The 27455-nt window shown below is 41.1% G+C and overlaps 3 protein-coding genes across 3 annotated transcripts in view; all 3 read right to left on the bottom strand.

Moving 5' to 3' along the window:
* Nucleotides 1-210: 210 nt before the first annotated feature.
* HTD2 (hydroxyacyl-thioester dehydratase type 2) lies at nucleotides 211-757 on the bottom strand. The gene has a single exon (XM_063348267.1). The coding sequence runs from the start codon at nucleotides 755-757 to the stop codon at nucleotides 251-253; it is 507 nt and encodes a 168-aa protein (XP_063204337.1). The 3' UTR covers nucleotides 211-250.
* Nucleotides 721-3961, bottom strand: RPP14 (ribonuclease P/MRP subunit p14). Its single transcript, XM_063348268.1, has 5 exons — nucleotides 3121-3961; nucleotides 2941-3025; nucleotides 2184-2260; nucleotides 1517-1595; nucleotides 721-857 (listed from the first exon to the last, which is right to left on the bottom strand). The coding sequence occupies exons 1-5, from the start codon at nucleotides 3204-3206 to the stop codon at nucleotides 801-803; spliced, it is 384 nt and encodes a 127-aa protein (XP_063204338.1). The 5' UTR covers nucleotides 3207-3961; the 3' UTR covers nucleotides 721-800.
* Nucleotides 3962-7736: 3775 nt separating this feature from the next.
* PRKAR2A (protein kinase cAMP-dependent type II regulatory subunit alpha) overlaps nucleotides 7737-27455 on the bottom strand; it is a 63704-nt gene continuing 43985 nt past the window's right edge. The window contains exons 4-11 of the mRNA XM_063348262.1: nucleotides 26575-26658; nucleotides 23050-23156; nucleotides 18918-19071; nucleotides 15857-15958; nucleotides 14188-14262; nucleotides 11048-11113; nucleotides 10208-10346; nucleotides 7737-9653 (exon numbers count right to left, since the gene is read on the bottom strand). Of these exons, the coding sequence (XP_063204332.1) occupies nucleotides 9520-9653; nucleotides 10208-10346; nucleotides 11048-11113; nucleotides 14188-14262; nucleotides 15857-15958; nucleotides 18918-19071; nucleotides 23050-23156; nucleotides 26575-26658 (861 nt within the window). The 3' untranslated portion in view covers nucleotides 7737-9519. The remainder of the gene's footprint in view (nucleotides 9654-10207; nucleotides 10347-11047; nucleotides 11114-14187; nucleotides 14263-15856; nucleotides 15959-18917; nucleotides 19072-23049; nucleotides 23157-26574; nucleotides 26659-27455) is intronic.

The following is a 27455-nucleotide window of genomic DNA, read 5'->3' on the forward strand; positions in this document are numbered from 1 at the left end:
TGCCACTTCTGTCACAGCAAGTGCCTAGTTCCATTGGCTTCACCTTGGCAGGATGCAGGCAAGAATTAAAAGCTCTAAGTTTCTTAACACAGCTGCTACGCAGATTGAGTTTGCGCACTGTATTTGAAACATTTTGAAGGGTTTTTTTGTTGCAAGTTTACTGGATTAAGTGATGTCACATAAAAGGACAGAGTCAAAACCAAGTGTACATTTCTGACCTTTATAGCAAAGCAACAGAGGATCAACAGCTCTAACTGTCTGACACCATGACTTTCACCAGCCCTTCCATAACAGTCTTTCCACTTTCTTTGACTTTACACGACACTGAAATGTGCGCAATAGAACCCTTCAGTCGTTTAACTTCCGCTGCAGCTGTGACTTCTTCTCCAGTATACAAAGGAGCTGGAAATCGGATCTCCTGAGAAAGAAATACACAACCTTGACCGGGCATTTTAGTACCCAGAACTGCAGAAATAAGTCCATTGATCAAAACTCCGTGCACAATAGTTCTCCCAAACCTAGACTTCTTTGCAAAATCTTCATTTAAATGCAAAGGATTTGTGTCACCTGTTAAATCAGAGAAAGTAATAATATCATTCTGTGTGAAAGCTTTGGTAAGTTCAGCTTTGTCTCCAACTTTTACGTGTAAACTCTGAAGCAGAGCACGTCCGAGCAGTGAGTTGATAACTGTTAGCTTTGTCAAGGTTCTTTGTCGGAAATCCCCTCCAGAAATTCCATACCTGAAGGGCTGCAACATCTCAAGCAACTTCTGCTTTGTACAACCAAACCAACAACTGCATTCAGTCCAAGACTAGTTCTCTGCTGTTCCCAGATAACGCAAGAAGAAATGGAGATGTCTAGTTTGTGGAGGGAAACAAAAACAAAACAAGAAACCAACTAAAGCATTTAAAAAAAAAAACAAACAACAAAACCACATCAAACGCACTCGAAGTTGAAAATACTTCAATTTCCCTTTTACAGAAAAAATTAAAAACTTAGAGCTACGCCTGAGCAGATTTTCGTTTAGCCATCGCTTCGGAGACAAAGAATTCTTGGAACTCATTTTATTAAGCAGCACCTTCAGGAAAAAAATGAGCTCTGGAAGTGCATGTTTATGCATGCATTTTTAAGTGAGGTCAGTCGACAGTGACTATAGGAGAGGGAAGAAATGGGGCAGGGGAAATAGAAGATTGGACTAAGGTGTGGGCTAAGAACAAAACTTTCCAGAAATTATTTTCTTGCAGGTGTATTAATGAGAGCAGGACTTCTCATTGGAATGGAACCATAAAGTAATGGGACAGCCACTACTGTCACATTTTACAACATTCATTATAGGATGGGAAGTACTTAAATGCAGGCCTACACACCTGCACTGAAAAGCGTTTCACTCCCAAACCAAGACGTTTATGCATCTAGGCCGTCTTTCTCTGAAGAGGCAGCGTGCTCAGCTAGCCAGACCACCTTACAGTGAGAACTGATGTGTGGGGGAAGCCATCCAGCCCCCGCAGGGCTTTACCTGCAGCACTCGAAAGGCACACCTTCTGTTCTGGTAGAAGCCCAGCAACGTTAGAGCACTCCACAGCTTGACAAGGCCACTATGTAAAAAGAAAAATAAAATTTATTAATAAAATTTGTTTTTCTCAGTTTTCCTGCAGCATAAATATCTTGAATCAACGCATGTTATAAAGATTAATGAAACCTTAACGGAGTTTAACCGCAGGTGATTTCACCAGTGAGTTCTGGTAGCAACACCGTGCCCTAGAGCGCTATTGCAGTCACTGCAGTCTCTTGTCCTTGATACACAGAGATATGTACTGTAACCTTTTCAAGTTCACTTTACTAGCCTTGTTCTTTCTGTGCCTTTAACCTCCTCCTTCCCCTAAATCACCTGCAGTTGTCTTCACCATTCAAATCTGGTAAGCATTCTCAACTTTACTACAGAAGGGGATTTAAAGCCACATATTCCAATGGTTCTGCCAGACCATTCTGTTTTAAAAGAGGAATAACATACTGATGCGTGTAGGTTACCAAATCTTAGTGAATTTCTATTTTCTTTATACTCTATGCAGACATCTGCAAGTTAGGCTTAGTTCTTCAAAGACTATTCTTAGGTTAAGAGTCCTGTTTTCTTACTAAAAGTATTTTCATGGCAGCGTCTGAAGTGCGTACCTACCGCACCTTACCTGCTAATAACTCTTAATATGGCAGACAGAGTTTTTTCCTCATATGTTAAGACATCAACAGGCAAAGCTGCTCCAACCTATGAAAAAACACATTATTAAATAAGTACCATCTTATGCTCTTGTAATAGTTTATAAGCAAGGGGATTCACTGCCAGCATGTGACATGCCTAAATGTGTTACAGCTACGCTCAAGTCCCACACGAGTGTTTTGGCTACACCACCACTAGATTTCACACAGCACCCTTCCCCTCGGAGCTCTGCAGACGGAAGCCACTTCCAGTTCCACATTACAGCTGGGGAAACAGGGGCCCGGGGGGGACGCGGCTTGCCCGAAGTCACCCAGCAATACCGTGAACAGAGCAAGAACAGCCCTGTGGGCTTCCCCAGCCGAGAAGCTGTTCCCTTCCCACAGTTCTGCCTCTAAAGCCTCACCACAGCCTCCATCCGTACCCCCAATTCCCGAGGCCCGGTACGCTGCAGCCACTTCGCTGTGGCCGCTAAGACGAAACGCACAACCCCCCAGCCCCGTTACAGCGCGGGGGAGCGTTGAGTCGAACCGCAGAGGCTGCTCCCGCCCCGCAGGCCCCAGGCTCCCGCCCGCCGCTTCAAAACCCACCGCGGGAGGCAGGGGCGGGCCGCCGGCTCCCGCACGGCTCTCCCGGACCCAGCCCCAAGCCGCCGGCCGAGGGAAGGCGGCCCGGCCCCGGCCCCGGCCCCGGCCGCCCTCTCCATGCAGCTCCCTCAGCGCCCGGCCCACCTCTCCGTGCAGCTCCCTCAGCGCCGACACCACCAGCTGCTTGAACTGCGCGACGCTCGGCCGGGCCCCGCCGTCCGGCAGCTCCCTGCGGGGGAAGCAGAGCAGAGGGCGGGCTGTGGGGGGCTCCCCGGCGGCGGGGGGGCGTCTCTCACACACAGACACACACACACGCTCACTCACAGGCGGACCCGCAGGTAATGGTGCTCCGCGCCGCTCCGCACCACCCGCCGCTCGTAGGTGGCGGCCGGCACCTCCGGGGTCTCCATGCTCCCTGCGGGCTGCGCACCGTCTCCCTCCTACGGCGGCCCCGCGGGCCCAACTCGCCGCGCCCCGCCTCCTCCTCGCCATGGCGACCGGGCGGCGCCAACGCGAGGCCTCAGGCCCGGACCGAGGCCTCTCCGATAAGGCCCGGGCGGCTGGTGGGGAAGGGCCCCGCCGCTGCAGCCGGGGCCGAGGGGAGGCCCCGGGGGAGCCGCCGTGCCCGGGCAGAGCAGCGTGCCGAGGCCCGGAACCGGCCTTGCGTGGAACAGGAGCGCGGCCTCTTCCGATCGAGGGAGGCCACGGGTCTGCAATGAGTCCCGGGGAAGCTGCGGCAGCAGATGGTGCTTCCGAGCGCCGCACGCGAGCTTTTCGCAATAAACATGCTGCTGGAGAGGGGCTGGCAGAGGCGCTCCTTCACTTCCCCATTAAACAAATTGTCTTCGTCCCGATGGATTCCCGGTGGAATGTCTTGTCTGGCACGGTAACACCGTGGGCCCCACGTTATCCCAGCCTCCGGTTTGCAGGACAGATGACTGGAAAAGCACACAGGAGGAGGTTGGCAGCATGTCTTGGCATCTCGCTGGTCACACGCGGTTGAGGAGATAACACAGTGCCAGCACAAACCCTTGCAGCTGATGAAGATTGGTGTGAAATACATCCTTCAGAGAGAAACGGCAGAAAGGACAGAAGTATCTTGACTCTGCCAAAACGATGAAGCATCATTCTCAGCATAAGAACTTTACAGAATCTTACTTCTTTAAAAAAAAAAGGAATTAATATTCATTCCAGTAGCCTAACACCCATCTGATGCACCTGAGCTAGGGCCCCACTTACAGGACACCGGTTGCCTTTGCCACCAAGCAGCTCAGTCTGTGTTATTTGGGGGTTCAAGATGTTTTCTTTATTTGGATTCGGGGCTTTCTCTCCGTGCCGGGGGGGAGCCCAGCCTCCTCTCCCAGGTGCTTGGCAAGCTTTTGGCCCCAGCACGCCACCAGCCTGCTCACGTGCCGGGCTGTAAAGGGCACATCTCCCTCTCTTTTCCAGGCACCCAGCCGCTTTCATCTTCCTACTGCTGACGTGGCACAAAGCCTGGAGACAGCGTGTTTGTGTCAGCTACAACCCTTGGTGATTTTAAAGAGATATTCATAAGAAAACAGCGACATATCTCACAAAAGCAGCCCCAAGAGGTTATCTAATCCACCCCTGCCTCAGACAGATATTCTAAGTATTCAGCAGAGCTAGTTTACAACTGTTCAGCGGGAAAGAAAAAAAAAAAATTAAGGAGGTAGTGCTGGAAGACTTCACACTCCCCCAAGCGGTCTGTTCTAGCTGTCTTCCAGACAGACCTTTTCAAGGCTTAATCAACAGCTTCCCTGGTGTAGTTTATGCCCCATATTAACAGGCCTGTCCTAATCAATATAGGTTAATTCCTCCTTGTTTGAATATTCCCTGCCCACTTTTCCCCCAATCCTTCTTTCCATAGGAAGAAAATCCCAGTTTTTCCTTACCCTTCTGTAAAATGTAACATTTTCTAGGTATTTGTTTATCATGCTGCTGCCCTCTGACCCCATCAGGTGTCAATATGTTCCTCCAGTTAAAGCGCCCAGAGCTGAAGTACTGTATTCGGGCAGAGGCTTCCTCATGCTGAGCACCACACTCCCTCTGAACGACTCTCCCAGACTCATTTTAAAGCTGTACAGAAAATACTAAGTGTTTAGAAACAGAACTTCAGCAAAAGCAAATATTGATTATCCGAACAGGCAATTTCACATGTACCCAAGTAATTTTCTTTTCAAATTGTTAGTTAGGTTAGAAAAAAAGGCAGCTTGCCCCATAAAGCTTGCTGCAAGCATAGGCCAGCAAGAGACCTTCAGGAAGATTGTGTTTCTCCTAGAACCAGTCAGCACAGCGCTCAAACAATAAATCAGTTCTACGATAATTTGGCAGACAGGTCAGAGCAGCCAGTTTTATTGGGAGCAATGATATCTACAGAAATGGGTATTATTTTGAAGATATTAGTAAAATTTTAATCACCAAACAGCAAAAAGGTGGTGGTCAGGTAACGCATAAATCTCTTTTGGTTACTGCCACAGGGCGAGTGCTGTTCTCCGTAAGGCTCTGATAACACAAGCAACGGTGGCTGGGGCACTCCCAGTAAATCCAGGGAGCTGCTGGGAAGTCCGCTCCTGCCCAAAGCGGAGGGGGGGGCTTGTGTCAGCTGCAGTGAGTCAATAAAGAGCACACACAGGATTGTACAGGAATGCTGGACACAACATGTCAGTTTTTTATTAACCAAAAGTGAAGCTGAACCCCAGAGTGGTTTAACTGGTTAAAACCATATGTTTATATGGCAGATATTTTTCTTTCATGTTCAACACTATAGTGCAAGAACCAAACTTCGCAGCTGTTCATCCTTTGAGAATCAAGTACTAAACATAAAATGAATTCAATAAGGGTCCCTCAATAAATCAGTTAAAGAAAAAACATTTAACTCAAAAGAACAGACCAATTTTAGAAACTGTCTTATGAAATTCTCCCAAGTGAAAGACCTTTAAAAGCACTTGGAGCCTTGAGGTAGCAACTTTATGCAGAATTTAATTCCCCACCTGCCCCACAGAGCAGAGGAAAATTAGTAGCGCATTATTAGCTCCAGCCAGCTAAGCGGAGTTGAGCGTTCTCCTATGAGGTTAGTGGCTTTCTCTTGCATCTTGAAAGAGCAGTGTAGAGCTGCAGACCATCAGGAGGAAATCCACAAGGAAGGCCTCTTGAAATAAAATATACGGTTTGGAAAAAGTGAAAGTAATCAGCAATAACTGTAACAACAAAAATTACCTGGAGTGAAAAAAAAAAAAACAAACCAACAAGTGTTTGTATTTTGGCAAGACTAGTTTACAAATACATGTCATGAACAAGAGTCTGCTTTCAGCCAACGGAAAAGAAAGAATGGAAATGACATTCAAAGGGGTTTCAGTTTTTTGCCCTCTGTGCAAAATTGCACTTTGTTTTTACAGTTTTGTTTTAAAGTTTTAAGTTTTGCACTTTTGTTTCTAAAAAGAGAGCACTTTTGCCCTTATTTTTCCTTTTACATTGTGAAACCTGCGCTGTGACATTGAACAGAAATACCTTATGCCAGGATATTTGACCACTGGAAGCTCCTCTCACTGACTTCACAACAACCACAAGGGAATCACACACACACAAAAAAAAAAAAAAAAAAAAAGAGACTTCCCCCACCCCCCAAGTCTCAAAGACACTATCGTCTTTGCCCACTTTGCTGCTGAGTTCTTTTATTAAAAACTAGATGTGTCTCTACTGCCAATTTCAGAGACTCCACAGCAGATCTACTGAACATTGAGCAGTAACAACAAAACACCTGGGCTCGTTCTCCACAACAATTGCGACGAACAGTCATAGTGGAAAGGGATGAGCTGAGATACAGTGATGCGGCAGATCTTTACGAACAGGCGCCTCACTTCACTCTCTGGTCTTGATATCGCCACTCACGCACTTTCCAACTTGGCTCGCTGCTGGTGCTCTAAGCAGATACCTGGCAACATTGAGTATCTTACTACAAGCTTCTCTCACTGTCTTCATGCTCCAAAATTGTACAGAACAGGTTGTTTGAACTGGACCAAACTAATCAGGCACATTGCAAATTATAGCTTTTAAATGTGCGAGCCTTTTTACGGGCTCATTCTCTTTCGGCTCAAGGTCAGGTTGCCTCTTTACAGCACAGAATGATGTCACAGGGATCCTGGATGCAGTACGGCATTGCCCAGCACACCCTTCCTTTGGGGAGTCTAGAGAAAGGTAAAACTTCAAAGCTTCTTGCTGGCATGGGATCCCAGTCTTTTGACTTTACGTTCCCATCCTTTCCTTTGACTTCCAAAAGCCATCAAATCCTCCCTTACAGGCAGAATTACCTTAAGAATCAGACTTGCCTGTTCTTTTGGTTAAGCTTCAGAACAATTGCCAATGTTTGCATTTGCCGAGGTATACAATCCTGTCCTGCAGAGAACCAAAGGCCGTAAGAACCAGAATCCATCTGAGGCAGCCCAACCTGCCAGGCTCCTCTGGATAAAGGAGAGGATATTCTGCCTGGGAGCAACACCGGCCAGCTGATGATTATTCACAGCAAGTTTCTTTTTAGTTCCCATGACAGTTTAGGCAGCACAGAAACTCAGGCTGTTTTGGAGACCAGTTTATGTCTGGTTCGCAGGACAGTCACGAGCTGGCTTCAGACTCTTGTCTTGGAGCCCGAAGTATCTTAAAGTTTTATCTGTTATCAATGTGAGGACCTGATGGTGGTTGGTTGGGGTTTTTTTTTTTTTCCTTGTTTTTTTTTGTTTGTTTGTTGGTTTGGTTTTGTTTTTTTAAATTCTGTAATCAAAAGAATAATTTTGTCTTTGGTGTTAAACGTTGGAAGCATGAATGAAGTACCTGCTGCTTCTTTGGCTGTAATTTACAACAAAAAAACAGCCCAATAAAGCCAGGGAAATTCACTGTTCTAAAATACATGCAGTTAGAACAGCCACTAGACATCACAATCAGGACTTTAATAATATGGAAACACCTAGTTCAGTGGTGTCCATTACAAATCATTTGCATTATATAAAAATATGACTCCAATTACAGTAACTGGACAACAGCCATTCAAACTTATCAAGTTTCCATCTTACTCATATTGCAGGAACTGGGAGGAGCTCATTCATTTAGGGAAAAAAAATGTCCAGAAATCAACTAAGAGTTGCAGCTAAGCATCTCGTGCCTTAGAGAAATGTCCGCTGTGATAACTAGAAGCAGGAATTCAGCATTAGCATCCTCCTAATCTTGCTCACGTGGCCATGAATAAAAAGAGCAGGTTCTGTTATGCTAGCATCCACAATTAAAATTTTATAACCCCATAAAACACCAGTAAGTTTTGCATGAGCTGCAGAAGAATGCAAATTCAAAGGGTCACTAGATTTATTACCTACAAATTCAATGTCTTAATATAAATATTCTGTTTGTACACCATAAAAACGTCCTTCTTATGGTCTGATTCTTATTTAGATAATACTCTTGATAAAATCTCAGCAGTATGCCAATTAAGGTCATTAAAGCTATAGAAATAGAATCTACCTAATAAATGCTGCAAATTTAACAGGTATTTTAGATAAACATCATTAGCTTAGTTATCACCTAATCCAAAAAGACTCCTCAAACACACCAACTGTGTAGTCAGCAAAGACATTTGCTTCACAAAGTCAAATGTTGCCAACTTTTGAAAAGTTTAGCAAATCACCATGGTATTTGGAAGCATCCAAGTGTCTAATGAAGTTAGAATACTGTGAAATGTTAGGACTGGGGGGGGAGCTCCTGTAAACAAGTACAGAAGTAGTCTTCATTTAAATTACAAAACATTCACCTCCTTAAAAAGCTTTAAAACTGACCCAGTCAACAACAGTGCCCTGGGAAATCTAGCAGTATATAAAGGATCTATGTAAGCAAGAGAAGGTCATATATTGTGATCTCACCCCAATAAAATGTACTCAGTGTCAAGAACAAGGATCAAATTTGGGGAGATGACAATTATGACACCTTCAGGCCATTTGATCTGAACCACTGCACCTTTTTGGGCAGCATAGAGTAAAACAATTTTGTTTGCTGCTCAGGAAACACTTAAAATATAGTAATGCTTGATTTTCTGCATTTTGTTGCTAGGCAGACTCTCCCATGTCCCCAGCTCGGTTTACTTGGTTTACAGAGCTATATAGTACCCGCACCTTTCAGCAGGTGGAAGAAAACTTCAGTGCCACCTTACTAATTGGCTCCATTGATATTTTAACTTCAAACCCAGATGCTACAATTAAAACCAAATTTGTCATTTTGCAAGGAAAGCATCAGATGAAGGTAGTAAGCCCGTGAAAGGCTCATATTCCACCGGTTGCCTCTGCAGAACAGGCAACCTCCCACTACAGAATCTGATCTGAGAATTTATCCCAACAGTAACACGAGAAGGAAGGAGGCTTCTATATCTTGCACACTTTGGGTTTCATATCAGGCACTTGAACTGTTGGACAGATGCCATTCTGAACCAAGTAAGTGAACATAGGGTTAGAATCATCTTTAATCTAGGTCTAATAATGAAGTATCAGCAGCAAAGTGGAGGCAGGGAGTGAGCAATCCATCTGTGCTGAGACTTGTTTATGGTTTCTAAAATGCCCAAGAAGACAGCAGCTGTAACTGTTCCGTAGTGTCCGTTTTCCTTGTGAGTTGTGTTGCTGATAGGAGGCTTTTCTGTGTCTTGATCTAAGAAGGCATTGAGGTACCCTGTGCCTAATTCCCTGGATCCAACAGGTCCATGCTAGAGCCAAACAATGCCACCAGCTGCTCCTCATAGTGTGTTATATTCCTCTTCATAATGTCCATGCAGGGTCCAAGCAACCTCTCAAATGCTTGCACATCCATGACTGCAAAGGAACAGAAGTGAAAACAAGTTTGTTTGTCAAAAAGGACACCACATACCAAACTATTTTTTTAACTCAGAACACAGATCTCTAGTCCAACCCATTCAGGTTTGAGGCTTCAATAGAAGCCAAAGAAACAAAAATCGTACTTCTGATTTCTCTCTGTACTGTGATTTGGAGAAACATAATTAATGAAATGCACGCCTGACCCACAGATAAATACAGAAGCCAAAGCCAAATACACACCACACTGGCATTAAAAGATCACCTGAAAGCTGCGTGTGACAAACAGGCTGCAGACAAGAAGCTGATGCTACTTACCCCTTCAAAGAGTACAGACCACACAAGCAGAAAAAACAGAATCTGCTGGAAGGAAGCAATGGTGCTTCTCAAACTTCTACATGGAGATCTGCTCTACACCATGCTCCTAGCTTCTCGTGTCTGACCACCAGTTACCAAAATGCTGCTAGGTTTTGAATAGCTGCTCACTCAGACATGGTCCACAAAAAAAGCAAAGACCCGAAAAGGGTAGCTAGAAACACAGAACATCTGCTTACCTAAACATTTGACCTCCCCAACAGCATAGGCAGAGGCTGCTCTGGGTTTGTTGGTAACAAGTGCAAGCTCTCCAAAATACTGCCCTCTGTGACACCGGGCAATCTCCACTTCTTGATTAGCTTCTTTACTCGTCATAGTCTGTTAAACATTACATTTTAATTATTTGCATACAGTTCTGTCATTGTACCAGGCTGCAGTTAATCCCAGATATTTTACAGATGTGCAACAGCTCATTGGTTTAGGGCTTTTAAACTAGCAAGTCCCAAGTCATGCTCTGTACTGGTAGAACACCTTAACAGCATCTTCCGTTAGAAGTTTGCTAAGAAGAGTGTATGCCAGTCCACAAGTTTTGATATTGGCAGGTATTTACCCTTACAGCTTTGGGAACTGCTATGACATCAGCCTAACAGGTTTTATCATGCACAACATGTTGTTCCCTAAGGCTGCTTCCCACTGCACAGCAATACGTTCAAATGCCAATGTCTAGTATGTCACTAGAATGACATACACTAGTATGTCACTGAACCCAGGTTTGTAAGTTGCAGTTTTCTATAATCCTAGAAGAAAAGTTTCATCTCCACTCTTAAGGCCAGGGAGAGTATATCACATTAGTTTGCAGAGGAGCAGATAAAAGCAAAAGAGTTTCTAACTTCGCTAAAGTGACTTCCGGCCCCTTCAGAACAGGTATAGAGATTTAAAACCTACATCACATGAATGACGATAATAAATATCATAAAATAATACATTAAAGTAAGTCAGGGTAGACTTTTTCCCACCACTTGTATTAATCGATTGAATCAGGGATTGACCTACAGCCTAATCACCCAATTTGAACTCACCTTGCTTTTAATCAAGATTTTTACTTCACCAGATTCTACAATGTAAAAACAATCTGCTTTATCACCCTGCGAGGAAGAAAAGGTAAAACAAATTATTTGTTAGTTTACTGTTTAAATGGTATTAAAGCATTCACTCTGAACTAGGCTTTGTGCAGAGAATTGCTACAATTCACATATACTCAAATTCTTAACATTAAAAGGTTAGCGGTAAGGTAATATACCAGAGGAAGCCGCAAGAGAAGGAACTATTAGTACACGTCATTCAGTGAGAGGGCAGGTGGAAAGGAAAAAGCAAAGGACATTGACGATATATAGCAAAACCACTTTAGTGCAAATCTTCTGATCCTGATGGAAGTATCCAATAGTTAGTGAAACTAAGCAGGGCCTAAAATTTCCAGAAGCAAGTTTTAATAAAACACGAATTTAGTGACTGCATTTCTAGATGTCAGTAGGAAGAAGGATCCATTAAACTAAGTATGAGCTCAGCCAATCCCAGGTAAAATAGTGAGAGATCAGCAGAACCCAGAATAGCTGTATTTCAGGAGCATGAACATAGAAAGTAAGAGAAGGATAGTTTATAGAAAAACAAGTTCACAATGCAAGCCACCTACATGAGGAATGATGCAATGGCTGTATAAAGGTAGTAAGAATGGTAAGGAATAACGAAGCACTCAATAGCATCATGCAATTAAAGGAAAATAAGTCACACTGGGCAAGTGGGAGAAAATAAAAATTAATAGCCATTTTATATCAAGTTCTAGAAAGATATCACAAGGTGTTGTTGAATAACTGAGGGTGAAATAAAAAAAAATTTCATTTAGTCAAATTCAGCTGTTTCTACGAAAAAGTCACTGTGAGGGTGACCAAGCACTGGCACAGGTTACCCGGAGAGGTTCTGAAGTCTCCATCCTTTAAGATATTCAAAAGCCACCTGGACACAGTCCTGGGCAACAGGCTGTAGGTGGCCCTGCGTGAACAGGCGCGTTGGACAAAATGACCTTCAGAGGTCCCTTCCAACCTCAGCCATTCTGTAAGAGTTTCTAGAACCTTTATCACATCTATCTAAACCATATCAGGTTGCAGACCTTCAACAGATTGTATTTTACATCTGCTCTGTAGAGCTTTGCCAGGACTTAACATTTTGAAAGTTTTAGCCGTGACAGAGAGAACTTTCCCTCACTATACCAATGCTTGGTATAGGACTGGAGGTCAGAGTGGAGAGCCAGCACATGCCTGCTGCTATGAATCAGAAGCAAAGGGAGTAAAGGCTTCACAGAGGCAGAGGCTGGATAAGGAACTGATAAGGGAATGGGAGCAGCTCAGCAAAAAAAACCCAAAAAAACTGTGAAACAATGTGAGGAGAGAGATACATCTGACATTAAGTCAGTGGGCAAGATGTCAGATGACATTAAGTGGGCAAGGAGACTACGAATGTGATGGGAAGGATGGAGAGAGATGATTACAACTTCAGTATGAAACGTGGGCTGGGACAAGATGATGCAAGATTTAAACGCTGAGTTAACAGAAGAAATTAGGCCGTCAGCTAAGCTTCCTGGGGATAGTCGTAAACCATACAGCACAAAGCTTTTCATTCACTGTTGCCATCTGTCACAACATGAACCAATATTCTCAGCACACTTCTGAGAGTAAGTACTGAAAGAGTACTTACTTATTTCTTTAAAAGAATGAAAACAGAGTGGGAGACATCCTCGTAACACCAGCAGGCACTAACAATTTTCAAGTGCTTTAAAGCATACTGCCCTTAACTGAAGGGTCAAACTCCAGAAAAGTAATTAAAATGTAAAATTATCCACGAGAGAAAAGGGGTTCATGGTATTGATGCAACTGCTGTAATGGAAGAGCTATCACATCTTTTCCAAGCATAAAATTTCATCGTCTTTAGTAGTGTATTACCATCACCCAGACCTATCCAGACGATTAATCCTCCTTTTAAGGGTAATTATATCCTTGTCCTTAATTCAGTTATTACAAAAGATTAAAACCAACTGCGTAATTGGATCACCGATTGCGTGGGTTCCCAGTTTTGAGACTGATTTATAAGCTTTGATTTTGCTGACAGTTCGGTTTTCTCAGGGTCTTAAGCAACAAGATCTTCAACTTACAAAATTGAGGGTATTTTTGGAGAGAAGTAATTTGGCAGTATTTGGTTATCAGCAAACTCAGGTTTCCTGCATTCAGAGTTATCTGGCATTCAAGGTAACTAAGATTAATTATTCAAGGTGTTATCAAGGAGTCATATTCTGTTTATAAAACAAGACAATGGTTGTGATCAAAAACCTGCAATTTCAGGTAAGCCCAGGACTTTCTTGCATTAACTTGAACTAAAGCATTTTTGTGACAAACAGAGCAACTGCAAGCTAAATTTGATGCAAAATTCCTGTGTTTCATCAGTAACAGCGTTCCAAGGAGTTATTTGTGTCACAGATAAAATATCCCACAGCTTTAGCTTGAGTTTGTCCAGCTTCATGGTCACCCAACTCTGGCCTTGACCTATTACAGCATATAAAACATACACCAAGAACCAAAGACTGTTGATTGAAGCTAGACTACTCCACCACTGAAATACTCTTTTTAAGAGTATCAAGAAAAACAATCGTTTTAATTAACCCTGATAGTGTCTCAGAATAGTTAACTGAGTTGGGTCCAATTAGTATAATATTCCCAATGACATCATTGAGTTTCATGTTTGTTTTTGTTGTTTAGTCAGACCTGGGAATCAGAAATGCCTTTACGACACGCTTGTGACTCCTTGTTTAATCTGGTCATAGATGCCTGTGAGAAGCATAGCTGGGGGCTGTCATGGAAAATTAAATAGACAGACATTTATTTTCAGCTTCTTAAGGCATATTCCTCTTGAAACCTTGCAAAGACCGTTTATAAAAAACAAACAGATGAGAGAAGAAAAACCCAGAAGCTAAAGCAATAGAATAATTTTTTTAGCAGAAGACATAATGGCTGTTCCCCAAACTTTCAAGAAGTGGTTAAATAAATTGAAAGCATTAAAAGAATAAGCGATGCCAAGGTAGTCCAAGTAGTAGGATTCTATAAGTCAATTCCAAAGAGGAAAAAAGAAGCAGAGAAAGGTGAATGGATAAGAGAGAAATTTAGAGTTCAAGTACCTGAGAAATTATACGTTCCCCATCTTGATACACTTTCTCCCCTATAACATCCACTATCTTCATTCGTTCTGATGCCTGGAACAGAGGAAAATTAAACATAATAATCTATTATAGTACAGCTCTTGTAAACTTTGTAGCCCTGAAATGAAGAGGCATTTGCTAGACACAAACACACAGTATCTGGGTGCTGAAAATAGAGCCCCTACAATGGCATTGTCGTACCGCACCACAGTTTTCAAGGCTGCCATAATCAATAGGGAAAGAAAGTTGTCTGGTGTCCCATCCACGCACTTTTCTTACCCACAAAGTTAACAAATAACTGATTTGGCTGGTTTAGAGCAAAGAAAAAAAAAACAACAACCAAACCTCAAAAAAACAACACAGAATCACTTCCTCTAAGATTTAGTTGAGATTTGAAGAAAACACTCAGAAAAATGTCATAGACTTCCTAACAACAAGCTTCAATGAGAAACACCAGCAACACAATTTCAAAACATTTTAATCACCATACACTTGAATATAGGGATTTTTTTGTGCGTCCCAGAACTCATTCCTAGAGTGGAGAGAGGAACTGGACTACAAAAAGGATACCAGCTCTAAGTTGTAAGCAGGCACTGCAACAGGACGCCCGGCAGCAAGGGCAAGAGGTACTAGTCTGACATGCAATGAAGCATGGCTGAGTCTTCAGAAACAGGAAGGGAGAAAGAACACTTAAATTTATCTCCAATGTTACCCGCTGCCCATCTAGAACACCACGAAACAATTTTATTGCTTCAGAGCAATATATAAAACATTTTAAGGAAGGAAGAAAATTCTACAGTTAAAATGAATATCTCAACAGATGATTCAGTTGTAATCCATTCATTCCACAAATGCACCTCAATCTAGCCCATGTTTGAGAAACTTAATTCTGATCCACACATGATTCAACTACAGCACGTCATGCAAAAAGCCATCCAGTGCTAACAAGTTATTTTTCTATATTTTTAAATATCAGTCATTTTTATGCTTAAAAAAAATCACATTAATGGAACTAGTTTAAGCCAGGCACTGAGGGAGAAGGTGTTGTGCAATTTACACATTCCATAGCTACCAACATATGTCCAAAAAATGTCCCTGCACCATCAACATGACATCTGCCTGCTCTGCCTGGTCATTTTGTTCCCAGCTAGCAGAGCTTCCCGTTAGCCTATTCTTAGTCTGCCTCCTGAATATCGGCTAAGATTAAAGCAGGGCCTAGTATGGCCCACATCATTGTCTCAAATTTAAAATCATTCATGGCTGATAAAGGCCATCCCAGTGATTGTATCATTACTTCAATATCACACCCTCAAAGGGAACCACAGCCCTGAGTTCCAATTTTCATTTTAATATCTGTTCTCTGACATCTTTATAGATGCTTTTTGTTTTGTGGTGTTTTGCGATTTGTTTTTTTTAAATCTTTACACAGACTGAGATAAAAATCAGCAAATCACTTACTGTGAACAAAGGATATGAAAAAAACAGTGTACAACAATGCAAATTAAGTTGTACAGTAAATGTGATACCAAAGCAGCTCTTAAAATTTTGTTCTAAGCAAAAATGACACAGATTTTTGATATAGCAGAAACACTGACTGTGGAGCTAATGCTAATGCAAGAATTTGATGCAGATGTCTGAGAGGCGTTACCTCCAAGGATTTAAGAAGGGGCACAGACTCAATAAATAATTCATACGTCTTCCTCTTCTTTGCATTATTTTTCAATATAATTCTTCTGAATGTCACTCGATCCTGCAAAGAAACAGCACAGAGAAATACATTATTCCTTTTGACTGAAATGCTCCCTGTTTAAAGAACTGACAAATATGAACTACTATTTGCAATAAACACTGGGTTAGAGAAGCCAGCTGTTAAAATGATACCATATCCATCACAATGGTGATTGTAACAACTCTTCTGAGAGTACTTGTTGCAATAACAAATTGAAAAACAGGGAGCTGTAAGACCCAGTCCTTCTCAGATAAGCATTTAAGAAATCCATTTTGAGTCTATCTTGTACTGTTTTTCAGAGTTGAGGTTTTGGGGTTTGTTTGGCTGTTTGTTACTATATCTTTCACGCTTCCTCATACAATGAAGAGTTATGCTCTTCTTATTGAAGCCATTGGAAATTGGCATTTCCGACACTTTTTTGTTAAGGCAACTGCAGATTAAGTCCGAATAGGATTCTTCTCTACTTGAGTCACAGATTTCAAAAGTAAGTTAGAGATTTATACTGGTCTCAAATAGATCAGGAACACAGCATCAAACAGCAACAGGCTGGTTTTGATTCAGTCCTCCACCTTCTAGGATCCAAGAGGCAGCTTTTTGCAACAACTACTTCCTAATTGCCAGCTGTCCACATGTAACACAAGCATCTTTCTGATGGAAAAACTGTTTGGTTTGCTTTTGAAGCCCATATATTGGTCAAGATTCCCACCCACCCCTGCCATCCCATGCATTTTCCCCAGGCAGCAGCTAGGGATGTGCAGGCTGCGTGGCCACTGGGCGGCACTAGGTGCCCGAGTGAAGGCAAGCTCGCCCAGTTAACCACAGCTCCTGTCTCAGCACCTGCGGCGGCAGACATATTTGCGAGTTTATTGTCAGAGATCTTAACAAAATGCTTTTTATTTCCACACAAAAAAAGGCAAACGACTGCAAACACCGATGAGAAAGGCCACAAGAGAGCTGAAACTGAAGAGCACGCCCAGGCTAAGGGGAAGGGCACTTGCCCACCAAGTATTTTTGTTGGTGTTTGCATTGAAATAATGCCCTCTGTCCCTGTTAAGATTAGCACTAAATTACGAACAAAGCAACAGTTGCAGAGTTCACCTTAAACAGCATGAGGCCACAAGGGTAAAAATAAAAAACAAAAAGTCAGAGGAAAGGAGCAGAAATTTGGTTAGGAAAATGGTACCAAAAAATCTTTTAAGTTTACATATACTGCAATTAGAAACATCTGAAGTCCTGAAAGACATTCCTCTGAATCTCATTGGTATTACTGTCATCCAAAGAAGAACAAGAGATGATAAAGCATGAGGAATTTTTTTTTTTTTTTTTTTAAAAGAAATTCTTCAGTGGTAGAAGTCTCTTCAAATGGTCAAGGGAATTACAAAAGCATAAAAAATTCAGGATTAATTTGTTTGAGAGTATCAGTGAGGGAGGAGAAGCAGCAGTACTTGAACAAAAAAGGCAGCACAGTGAAGGAAGCACATGTCATCATGAGGTTTTCCCCAGACACATTCAGTAGCAAAGGCTGAGGATATTTCTCTGTTCCACAAGAGACCCACATTTGATAACTGCTTTGTGCCTGAGTCTTCCAGGCTTTTGTTGGCCTAAGTCTGCAATGCAGCAGGAGTAATCCACATTTCCTAAACGGCAGATAACCCATGAGCTTTAGCAATGACTTCTGCAGACTAATAAAAATATGTTTAAATTACATCAGGCACAAAATAGTACAATATAACATGGCAACGACAGAATAACTGGAAGAAATAACTGACGTTTCAGACAGGCAAATGCAGCCTTAGTTAATAAAATATCCAGAGGACAGATGACTATCGAGAGGTTCCCCTTCAACTACACCTTGCTAATTAAGTGAATGTAATCACAGAAAAAATGAACCAAAAATTAACCCAATTTGTGCACTTCTTTTCAAAGGCAAACTGAAACAAAGAATCATCCTCTCATTTTTCTTCCTTTTATGAATGAGCTCAGTTTGTAGGTAGCTGCTTTGTTCTGTCTTGTTCAAGAAATTAGATTCTGACATTACTCCCTGGTTGATTTACCAAAAATCTTTTCTGTCAGCTCACAAAGAAAAGGGAAGTCAGATCCCTCAGCAAGCGTTGCGATTGCATAAGCACGCGGTGTAGCAGCTTATCAGTCCTATAATCAAGGTCACAACACATGGTCAACCCCCAGCGATAGTTGCCGAGGAGCCCAGCGCACACAGAAAGCATACAACACTTCTGGCTTCAAAGGCTTTGTTGATCGCACAATCCACTTATTATGTGAGCCCTCACAGATGAGTAAGAGAGCACTGTGAAAATAACCCTGTCCAAATAGTACAGAGAAAAGAACTAAAAAAGGAAACTAACGTCTACAGCTTCACATTCAACATTGCTGGGCTAGAAACAATGCAACACCATCATTTAGCTTGGTATCTCGTAGGTCATGCTGACCTGAGAACCTCTTCCAGGGTAACACAAAGGGACCAGAAACATCATGACAATTTATTTTGAAGGATAACAAAGCTTTGGGCAGTTTTCCTAGCTCTTCAAATTACTGACATCCTCAAGAAGATATTTAACACCTTTCCATTCCCCTTGAAGAAGACAAGAAGGTGAGTTGAAAATAGAGAACATCATTTAGATACTTGTTTTCCCCTCCCATAAAATACATGCATTAATGCCTCCCCTGTCCTCTGCAGGATGAAAACAAAACCAGGGCTTTTTTTTCTTTAACAAAAGCCACAATTACAGCAAATGCAAAATAATAAAGGGACAGATAAAATGAGTGATACAGTTTTTACAGACAAGTTGTTCTAGAAAGGCAGCCAAAAAGATTTGCACAATGGATCTCTTATGCCAGAAGGTAAGATAGCAGATCATGATAAAACAGCTATTGGAACAAAGAGTCATACGAAGAGAAGCACTGGACACGGTGTGTTAGTGTTTAAAATATTATGCAGATGAGAGCAACTTCCTTTCCTTACCAGTCCCCAAAGGGCTCCTTCTGTTGTGGCAACAATGGTGGCAGCTCTAGGAGTGTTGTACATCAACGCCAGTTCCCCAAAACTGCCGTGATTATCATAGCGGCCCACACAGCGTGACTGGTTGTCTTTTGCTACAACAATATCATACAACCCCCTGGAAAACAATGGAATAGATGCTTTTTATTAGACAACATTCCAGTAGAGATCATGAAAACAGCTTTTTGGTGTTATACAAATAGTCCTCTTATTGCTGGGTGAGATGGAACATGCTTTATTGAGCTTTCCAATTGATACTAAGCTGCTTCTATTTACACTATTTTCACAATAATTCTCTCTTAATAAAGCATTTAACTCATGATAGATCTGGGCAGGATCTACTTGGTTTCCTCTGCATAGTATTTTGACATTGCTATTGTAAGTATTCTGGCCAGAGTGTTAGGTAGTTTCATCGTCTTTAACAGTATTTGTCTTTTCACAGCATGGGTGTTATCCAGTGAGGCCTCTTTAGAGTGACTTGGATCCACCTATAGCCTCTATTACCCGTTTTTCTCAGTGACAGCACTGCTGCAGTACCTTTGGGGTAAACTCAATCCAACTGCTCACCCACTCCTATGGTTTTGCCTCAACTCCAGCTTAAGGCCATGTCTGTATCATAACCCCAAGATGCAATGGTAGCTTGTATCGGCATATGCCCGGGCTAGACTCAAACTATCCATCCAGCTCTTACCCAGCTAACTAACCAGTCTTAATATGAGCAGCACATACTGATCTTCAAGCTGGAGGATTTAAAGCTAGTTCAGGAATGTTATACATGACACATCTTTACGCTATAGCACAGAATCTCCAGAGGCAACAATTTCTCACCTGGTATTTGTCTAATAGATCCCTTATGACCAAAACTTTTATCACTCAGTTCAACTTCACACCATGCTGCAAATCCGAGCACACTGTCAGTTGAACCAAGCAATTTTATCACCATTTTCATGGAGGTGTGGCTACTGAAGAACACAGGTTACAGCATGCACATAATTTTCACCAGGAGTTTAGAGCTTTGTCAGAAGGAATGGTATTATTTCCCAGAACATTATTAGGCACATTAAAAAAAAAAAAAAAAGAATCAACAGAAATGGCAGTAGGTGAAACTTCTCATGGTAAACAAGTATGGGAACAGACTCATCAGTGAGACCTGCCTAGTATTAACAGCAGAAGGTCTTTCAGGATTGCTGATGGACAGCCCTGGGTTTCTTAGTTATCTTTGAACACTGCTGCATCTAAAAAAAAAAAGGTACTATAAGACAGCTTTATGCCAGCTTCATTTGTAGGAGATTCCACAAAGTGGACATTACATGCATCAAACAAACAATTAAAGTACATCAAAGTGAGGAAGCTTTGCACAGCGACTTCGGGATCTACTGCATTAAAGCCTTTCAGACACAGAGATAAAGTTTGGCTACTGGATCAACAGTAGATGGGCCAGATTCAGAGATGTCAGAAGATCCAAGAAATTTAGTCTCTGTCACCTGAAAAGCTGAAGGAGGAAACTAGGCGCATGAGGACTACATAACATCCTTACTAGACATTTTACACCCTACTGCTTACTCACATCTAGAAGACAGAGAAAGAAACCAACAGCATACCAACAGTAAACTAAATAAGGATTAGTGTTGATGGAAAGTCTCACTAATTCTTGTAATGTCCAATACCTACTTAATGATTCTCTGAGAGGCACCAGAAGCAACAGCCTTCAGAGGTCTTTTGATCTGAAGAGACAACTGTGAGCACCTTAAGCGAAATACAATAACTTCTTCCCATCCCTCAGCCTGAAAGTCACTTACTAGTGCCATTTATTTCCAAATAGCTATAGCCACGTAACCTTTAGCCAAGCATTCAGCTGCCTGTGGCCCAAGCACTAAATTGGTGAGACACCACTGGGTGACCTTGGCTCAGATTTATTGAGAAAACTGTTGCTGAGCTGCGAGACAATCTGTGAGCTAAAGCCCTGCAAGATAAGAAGAATAAAAACACAGACCGAAGCGTAATTGTTGAGATAGTAATCGTTAGGAACTCAAGGACTCAAAAGAAAAATACTGACATGAAAAAATACAAAACCCCAAGGAAAAAGAGCAGAAAAGCAGAAGAGGGGAACTCAGCAAGATTGTGGATCAGCCTGTTCCAAGGGGCAGAGGACAGTGCTGCCCCTCCTGACTGATGATTGCTCAATCAGCACAGACTCATCAGGTGCCTCCTCAGCAGCGATGAGCACGCTGATGGTTAGCCACACGACACATTCGATCTAGCTCTCCCTTCCATGCAGTAAGCACTAAATAGCTACTGCATCCTCAAGTTGCATCTGTCCTGCCTGCCGTCCCTCTGTTCACGGTAAAAGACACTCAGACGAAAGTGATCTGGTGACGAAGTATTACAAACAGAAGACTTTGGGGGGGGGGGGGGGGGGGGGGAAGAAAAAAAGGGCCTGTGCCAGAAAGCCTGTTTTTCTATGCAGACAAGAAGCTAAAGAGTTAGCTCTGCAACACAAAGTCACTGTTCATTCTGACAGGAAGAAACGAATCCTCAGGGATATTTAGGCATTAATGATTATCTTAGAGTAACAAGACATTCCTACTGATGCCTTGGAAGAGCCAGAGTCCTCTGAATTTGCACTTATAGGCAACTGGAAATATTGTAGCTTTGCATAAACACCAGTATTCTGCTATTCTTCTGCATGAAAAAAATGAGGGGGTGGGAGGTGGAGGAGGACTGGAAAAGGGGAGAGTGGGACAGAAAATTCATAACTGTAGAATTCTTTTTAATAACTCAACAGCCGACATAGGAGTTGCAGCCGAGTTGGTGTTTACAGCACAGGCTGCTATGCTCTATTGCTAGACAACACTGAGTTTAATAACTGTATTAATATTTAATAACTCTCTAGCCTTTCTGCCACATACTTTTGGCAACATATTTATGTGACCAGTGTGTTATACCTTAAGAGCAAAACAAAACAAAAAAAACCTTAAAAACCTGAAATCTTCCAACCTGACTATCTCTTGATAGAAAAAAACCCAACATTGTGGAGTAGCATTGTATCTGTAGAACAGAGACCACAGAACATTTACCTGCATATCAAAGATAAGGTTCTGTTTCACTTCTTGATTTTAGGTTAAAACTTGTAGCAGGAAAAGCTTTTTGGTAACCAACAGGTTAAGAGCCATACACAGAAACAAATTAAAATAGGCTGATGGTATCTAACATTTTTGAGAGACTCCCAAACTGAATTTAAGTTTCCTCAAGATTAGGATTCACTGCTCTGCCTACATCTCATCTTTAATAGAATCACAGAATGGTTTGGGTTGGAAGGGACCTTTAAAGACCCTCTAAGCCAACCCCCCTGCAATGAGCAGGGACATCTTCAACGAGACCAGGTTGCTTGGAGCCCCATCCAACCTGACCTGAACGTGGAAAGAGAAGGAACTTGTCCTGTCTAGCCAAAGACACAGGACTGCTCTGAGGCAGAGCAGCTGAGGGAGATAACTGAGTGTAGAAATGGAGTGCTGGTTGAGGCTAATGGGATGGTATGGGAGAGGACAGAGGAATGGGCATATGGTGAGAATATATTTGAGGTAGCCTTATGTTCTGTAATTCCGCTAATCAGAAAGCGCAATGTCCGTATAATGAACAAGGATCATTTAAAATGAACAGTTTCTAACCTAGAAATTCTTTTGCAAATTCCCTAAGCGCAGCATGACAATTCAAAAGGCAACACATTTTCTTGAAAAACTGCTTTGAAAGCATTTAATACAATATTAATGGTGCCATTATTTCAGTGATAAGAAAGATAACAGTGCATCAAAAAAGTAGTTTGCGAAGATCGTGTTCCAACAGACATTTGTAATTCATCAGTAATATTCTGTTTTATATTACAGTTTTACAGGAAGAAAATAAATCTGTGCCCTTAATTCTTCTTCAAATAAAGTGATTAAAAATAACATTAGCCAGAATTTCTTCCAAAAAGGTAAAAGATACTCAAAAGGTGCATACACACATCTATTATATGCCTGTTGCACATATATATGATCTACAAAATTATCAGACTGAAAAAAAATATACTCTACATTTCAAAGGCACAGCTGCTTACCGCTCAACAACATAGAAGTTGTCTCCATCATCACCTTGGTCAATCACATGTTCCTGAGGTTTCACCTTCCTCTCAAACATGGCATCAAGGACCTGAGACAGCTGCTCCTATAAAATGAACAAAAAAAAAATAATCAAAAAATAAAAAAACTCTCAGAAGATACACTTTAGCGTTATTTGACTTAATCTGGAAAGTGAAGTACAACACGCATTGCATTATTTTTACTGTACGCAAATACAGGTAATACAGGTATGAATGTTGATTTCCACTTGTATCTCACTTGTTTCCAGCTTATATTAATAAGTTCAATAATGCAGACAAACATAGATACTTCTGTTACAGAAATTTATGTCCAAATACCTTATGCATACCATTTCAGTGCCAAAGCGCACCTGTATAGCAAGCTCTCACTTAGTATAATCTGACACAGCTTTGCTGCAATGGATATCTATTGATTTACGTCAACAGTACACATAATTCTTTATACATATGTGTGCCTAGAAACTGCACCACTATTTATCAGTAACTTATTTATACTGTCATCATCTAAGAGCCCTGGTCATGATCAGGGCTTTACTGAACAAGACTCTATACAGATGGAGTTATTTCCTTGGATAGGCTGGGTCTTAGAGAACCTGCAATTCCAGCACAAGGTGAGATCAGCTAGGTAAGGATGGGGAGCACATATGGAAAAGGGGGTAATAGTGGTCTGCACAGCAGACTCAAGCTGGGTTTCTCTGATGAGCCGTGACTAAACTTTTTTTGTAGGCAGTGCAGCCAAGGAAGCTGTGAAAGCCAAGAGAGATGGTGCCATATAAATGCCCTGCCTCAATGCTGAGCTGCTCCACCATCTTTGTTATTCTGAAGTCCATTAATAACAGAATTTCATTGCATTTTCAATGACCAGATGTTCAAAGTTAGAAGATGTAGATCACAGCTGAGTTTCTAAAAATATACTGTATGAACACGCAAACTACTCTTTATGCCGCTAGATACACTTGAAATATTTACTGCACTCCTTAAGTTGGAAGTAATCGTTGCAGTGTCTGTAGGCACCACTATATTGAAAATATTGTGTATCTTTTCACTAGAATCCTATTTTCTTATCTTTAAAAACTGTCCTGATGTTTAAACTAGACAAACAATCGTTTTAGGAAAGCCATTTATTTTAACCACATATTTCACAGCATGCATTTAAGTAACAGTTGTCAGAAAACCAGCATTTAAAAAAGATTTAAAAGCTTTTTAAAAATACTGTAACTCAACAATTCTTTATTTGGAGGATAAACAGGCAAAGACTTATCATTTTAACTAAGTAAAACACTGAGCTATTATGTCAATAAAAGGACAAGCTTCATCAGATTTCTGAACTGTACAAAAACCCTCTTGGTTTAAATATGGGCACTCAGCACGCTCAGGGGACTTGCTGGTAAAGATAACAGCCATTGCTCTCACTCAGTACAAAATTCAATTCTAACTAGGATTCTACAAACTCACTTATAAGACACTGTGGACCTTACACATGATACATCATACAGAACTTTATACTGAAACATAAATCAGGTTTATCATAGGGGACGCTCAAAATCTCAGGGTTAAACTCTATAACAATCTGAATTGACTTTAGTCCAAAGTCCAATGTGAACCTTGCTGGAAGTGACCCACTGGACACTGGCTCCCTTGTATTTGTTACCAAGTATTAGAGCAACTGTTCGTGCAAGTGAAGACATTTAAAAGGGCTGTTGAGTCACTGCGACTAAATTCAGCACAGTTCGCCTAAATGCAACCAGTGGAAAAGGGATGAATTTGTCCAGGACATTTGAGTCACAGAATCATACTTCCTCCTAAAAGGATTTTATGCAATTTTGTTGTTGGGTTTGTTTGCTTGTATCTAACAGTTTTACATGACACTCTTTAGAGGATAAGAGCCAAAAGAATATATTTTGAGCCTTAATTTGAAAGCGTTCCTCACAATTATTAAAGGACAACTGAGCAAAAGCAGCAGCCATGCATTCTGCCTTTCAGTGGGTATTCTACAGCCAACCTTCCAAACCAGTCAACATTATACAGAGGGCGTTAAAAAGAAATTATTGGGAAGAAGGGTGAAAGGATGCAAGTTCCATACTCCCTTTATACCCATTGGTAGGAAAGGTCTCCGCTCTCTGCTAAGTGCCCTTTATCATACTATAATCAGTGTAGGGACTGCAGCCATCTTTTTCAGCCATGTACTATTGTCATTTTGTCTGTTTTGTTTTGTCTAACAGTTGCAGTTAAGATCATTTCCATTGCTTGTCTCCTCAGCTGCTTAGAAAGCTTTTCCCAGGAAGCAGTATTTTTCCAAGCCCACCTTCTCAACTCAAATTTGTTTTTCAAAGTCATCTTTGAATATAAACTGGTTATTCATTTTTGCTTAAGTAAATAGGCATAAGAACAACAAGAATCCCAGAACAGTGAAAGGCCAGCCTTGAAAAGAACAGCTTTCAAGGAAACTTTTTGACAGAAGGTCAATTCCTCAAGCCTGCTGCAATCAAAAGTTTTCAACAATTATTTTGAGAAAGCAATTCAATGACTCTTGGGGTTTGTACAGCAACCAAGAACTGGGAGAACTTCCTGGTTTTCAAGGAAAGCTGAGCAGCGTTTCTGAAACCATAAGCTACCACATCGATCCTTTCATATCTCAGGCAAAGCTCAATGATTCAAACCATGAAGCTGCAGGGACCATCACTGGTGTAACAGCTTTCATTCTGCCACAACCTGTAGCAGAGATGCCAATTCTGTTTTCATGGAGACACCAGACCAGAGAGGAGATGCATTTATTCTATGGCCCCTCAGAGGCTGGATTAGAGGATCTCCAAAGGTCTGTTCCTGAACCATCCTATGATTGTCATTAAAAAAATTCATACCAATTTAGATTACTAAGTGCTCATCATTAAAACTCAATGCTGAGGCAATGAGTAATTAATAACCAACTTCAGCAATAAAAATGAGTAAGAATAGGAACAACCTAAAAAGATTACATTAATTTACAGAAAATTTACTGACACATTGGCATTTAAGAAAATGGCGCCGCAGTCCGAAATCATGCAAATGTGGGCAGTGTTCAATATCACAATTGTGTAAGTAATTTCCTTTTTAAATTGCCCATAAAATTATGAACTGTTTCCTAGGGAAAAGGAAATCAGGTGCAATAGTACTCCACAACAAATACTGAAAGATAAGCAAAAAAAATTAAAAAAAAAACCAAAACAAAACATAACAAAACAACAACACACTTTTCTCTAACAGAAAAAAAATTGAATTTGCAGGGAGAGGGATCTCACAATCATGGTAACTGACAATTTGACATGTTTGTTTATATTGTTCATTGATTGTTGATCTCCAAACACATGTCCCAATCCAGCCTGCGTACAATTAATACTTCATGAACTATCACAATGCAAACAAGTGTCTGGACTGTTAGATCAAGTTATTACCTGTACCTACAAGCCATCAACTCCAGTTGAGATTTCCTTAAAACATTATTACCTGATCTAGGTTTTTGAAGAGCAGGATATCTTTACATGCTTCTTGCAGTCTGCATCGCTGTTCATCAGTTTTTGGATGAACTACCTTTAAAACAAAGTAAAACAAAACTGTCATGACAACAAAGAAATATGATTATAGACTGAACCTTCACTTCCAAGTAAAAAAGCACAACACAATTTAAAAGTGTCAAAGTATACAGTTCGTTTTTGTTGTTTGCATAAACAGTATTTATATATAAACATACGATGCAAGACAGGAAGAAAGAGACATAAGAAGTATATTATGTTGACAATTAGCACATACAAAATAACAGTCAAGCAAAACAAGAGGATGTATTTTCCTTTCCTTTCCCTTCCAACCCAGCCACACATACAGTCAAGGCTTGAGCATTTGGAACAGAGGAAAAAGTGAACAGTTTTCTTTCTAAACTCTGTCTACATTGGTCCCAATACACTTACTGTTGGCATACAGGTAGATTTATGATACATATGTATCTCAGCCCATCTAATAACAGAAGTTATTTAAGAAGTGTATTTTTTTTCCCCAACAAAATTACCTAAATAAAAGCTTTGCTGATTGAGAGATAATTTTTTTGTTACTTCTTTCCAATTATAAGCATTTCATCAAGTTAAAGGAACCAACACTCATAAAAACATGGATATGTGCTTGTTGGGGGCCAATTATGAAAGCATGTACAAAAATATTAATTACCTCACATTCACCACATTAATTATATTTCTGGAATAACAAAGATTTCAAAAACCAGTAACATTAGTAGGCTTTTCTAAAAACTCATTGTCCAAAGTTGAGCAGATCTCAGATCCTTGTTTTAAAAGAAAATTTAATATTGAATCAGCAGTCAGGAAAACTAAGACTTTGAT

The sequence above is a fragment of the Chroicocephalus ridibundus genome, chromosome 10, assembly GCF_963924245.1.
Source record: "Chroicocephalus ridibundus chromosome 10, bChrRid1.1, whole genome shotgun sequence".
NCBI lineage: Eukaryota > Metazoa > Chordata > Aves > Charadriiformes > Laridae > Chroicocephalus > Chroicocephalus ridibundus.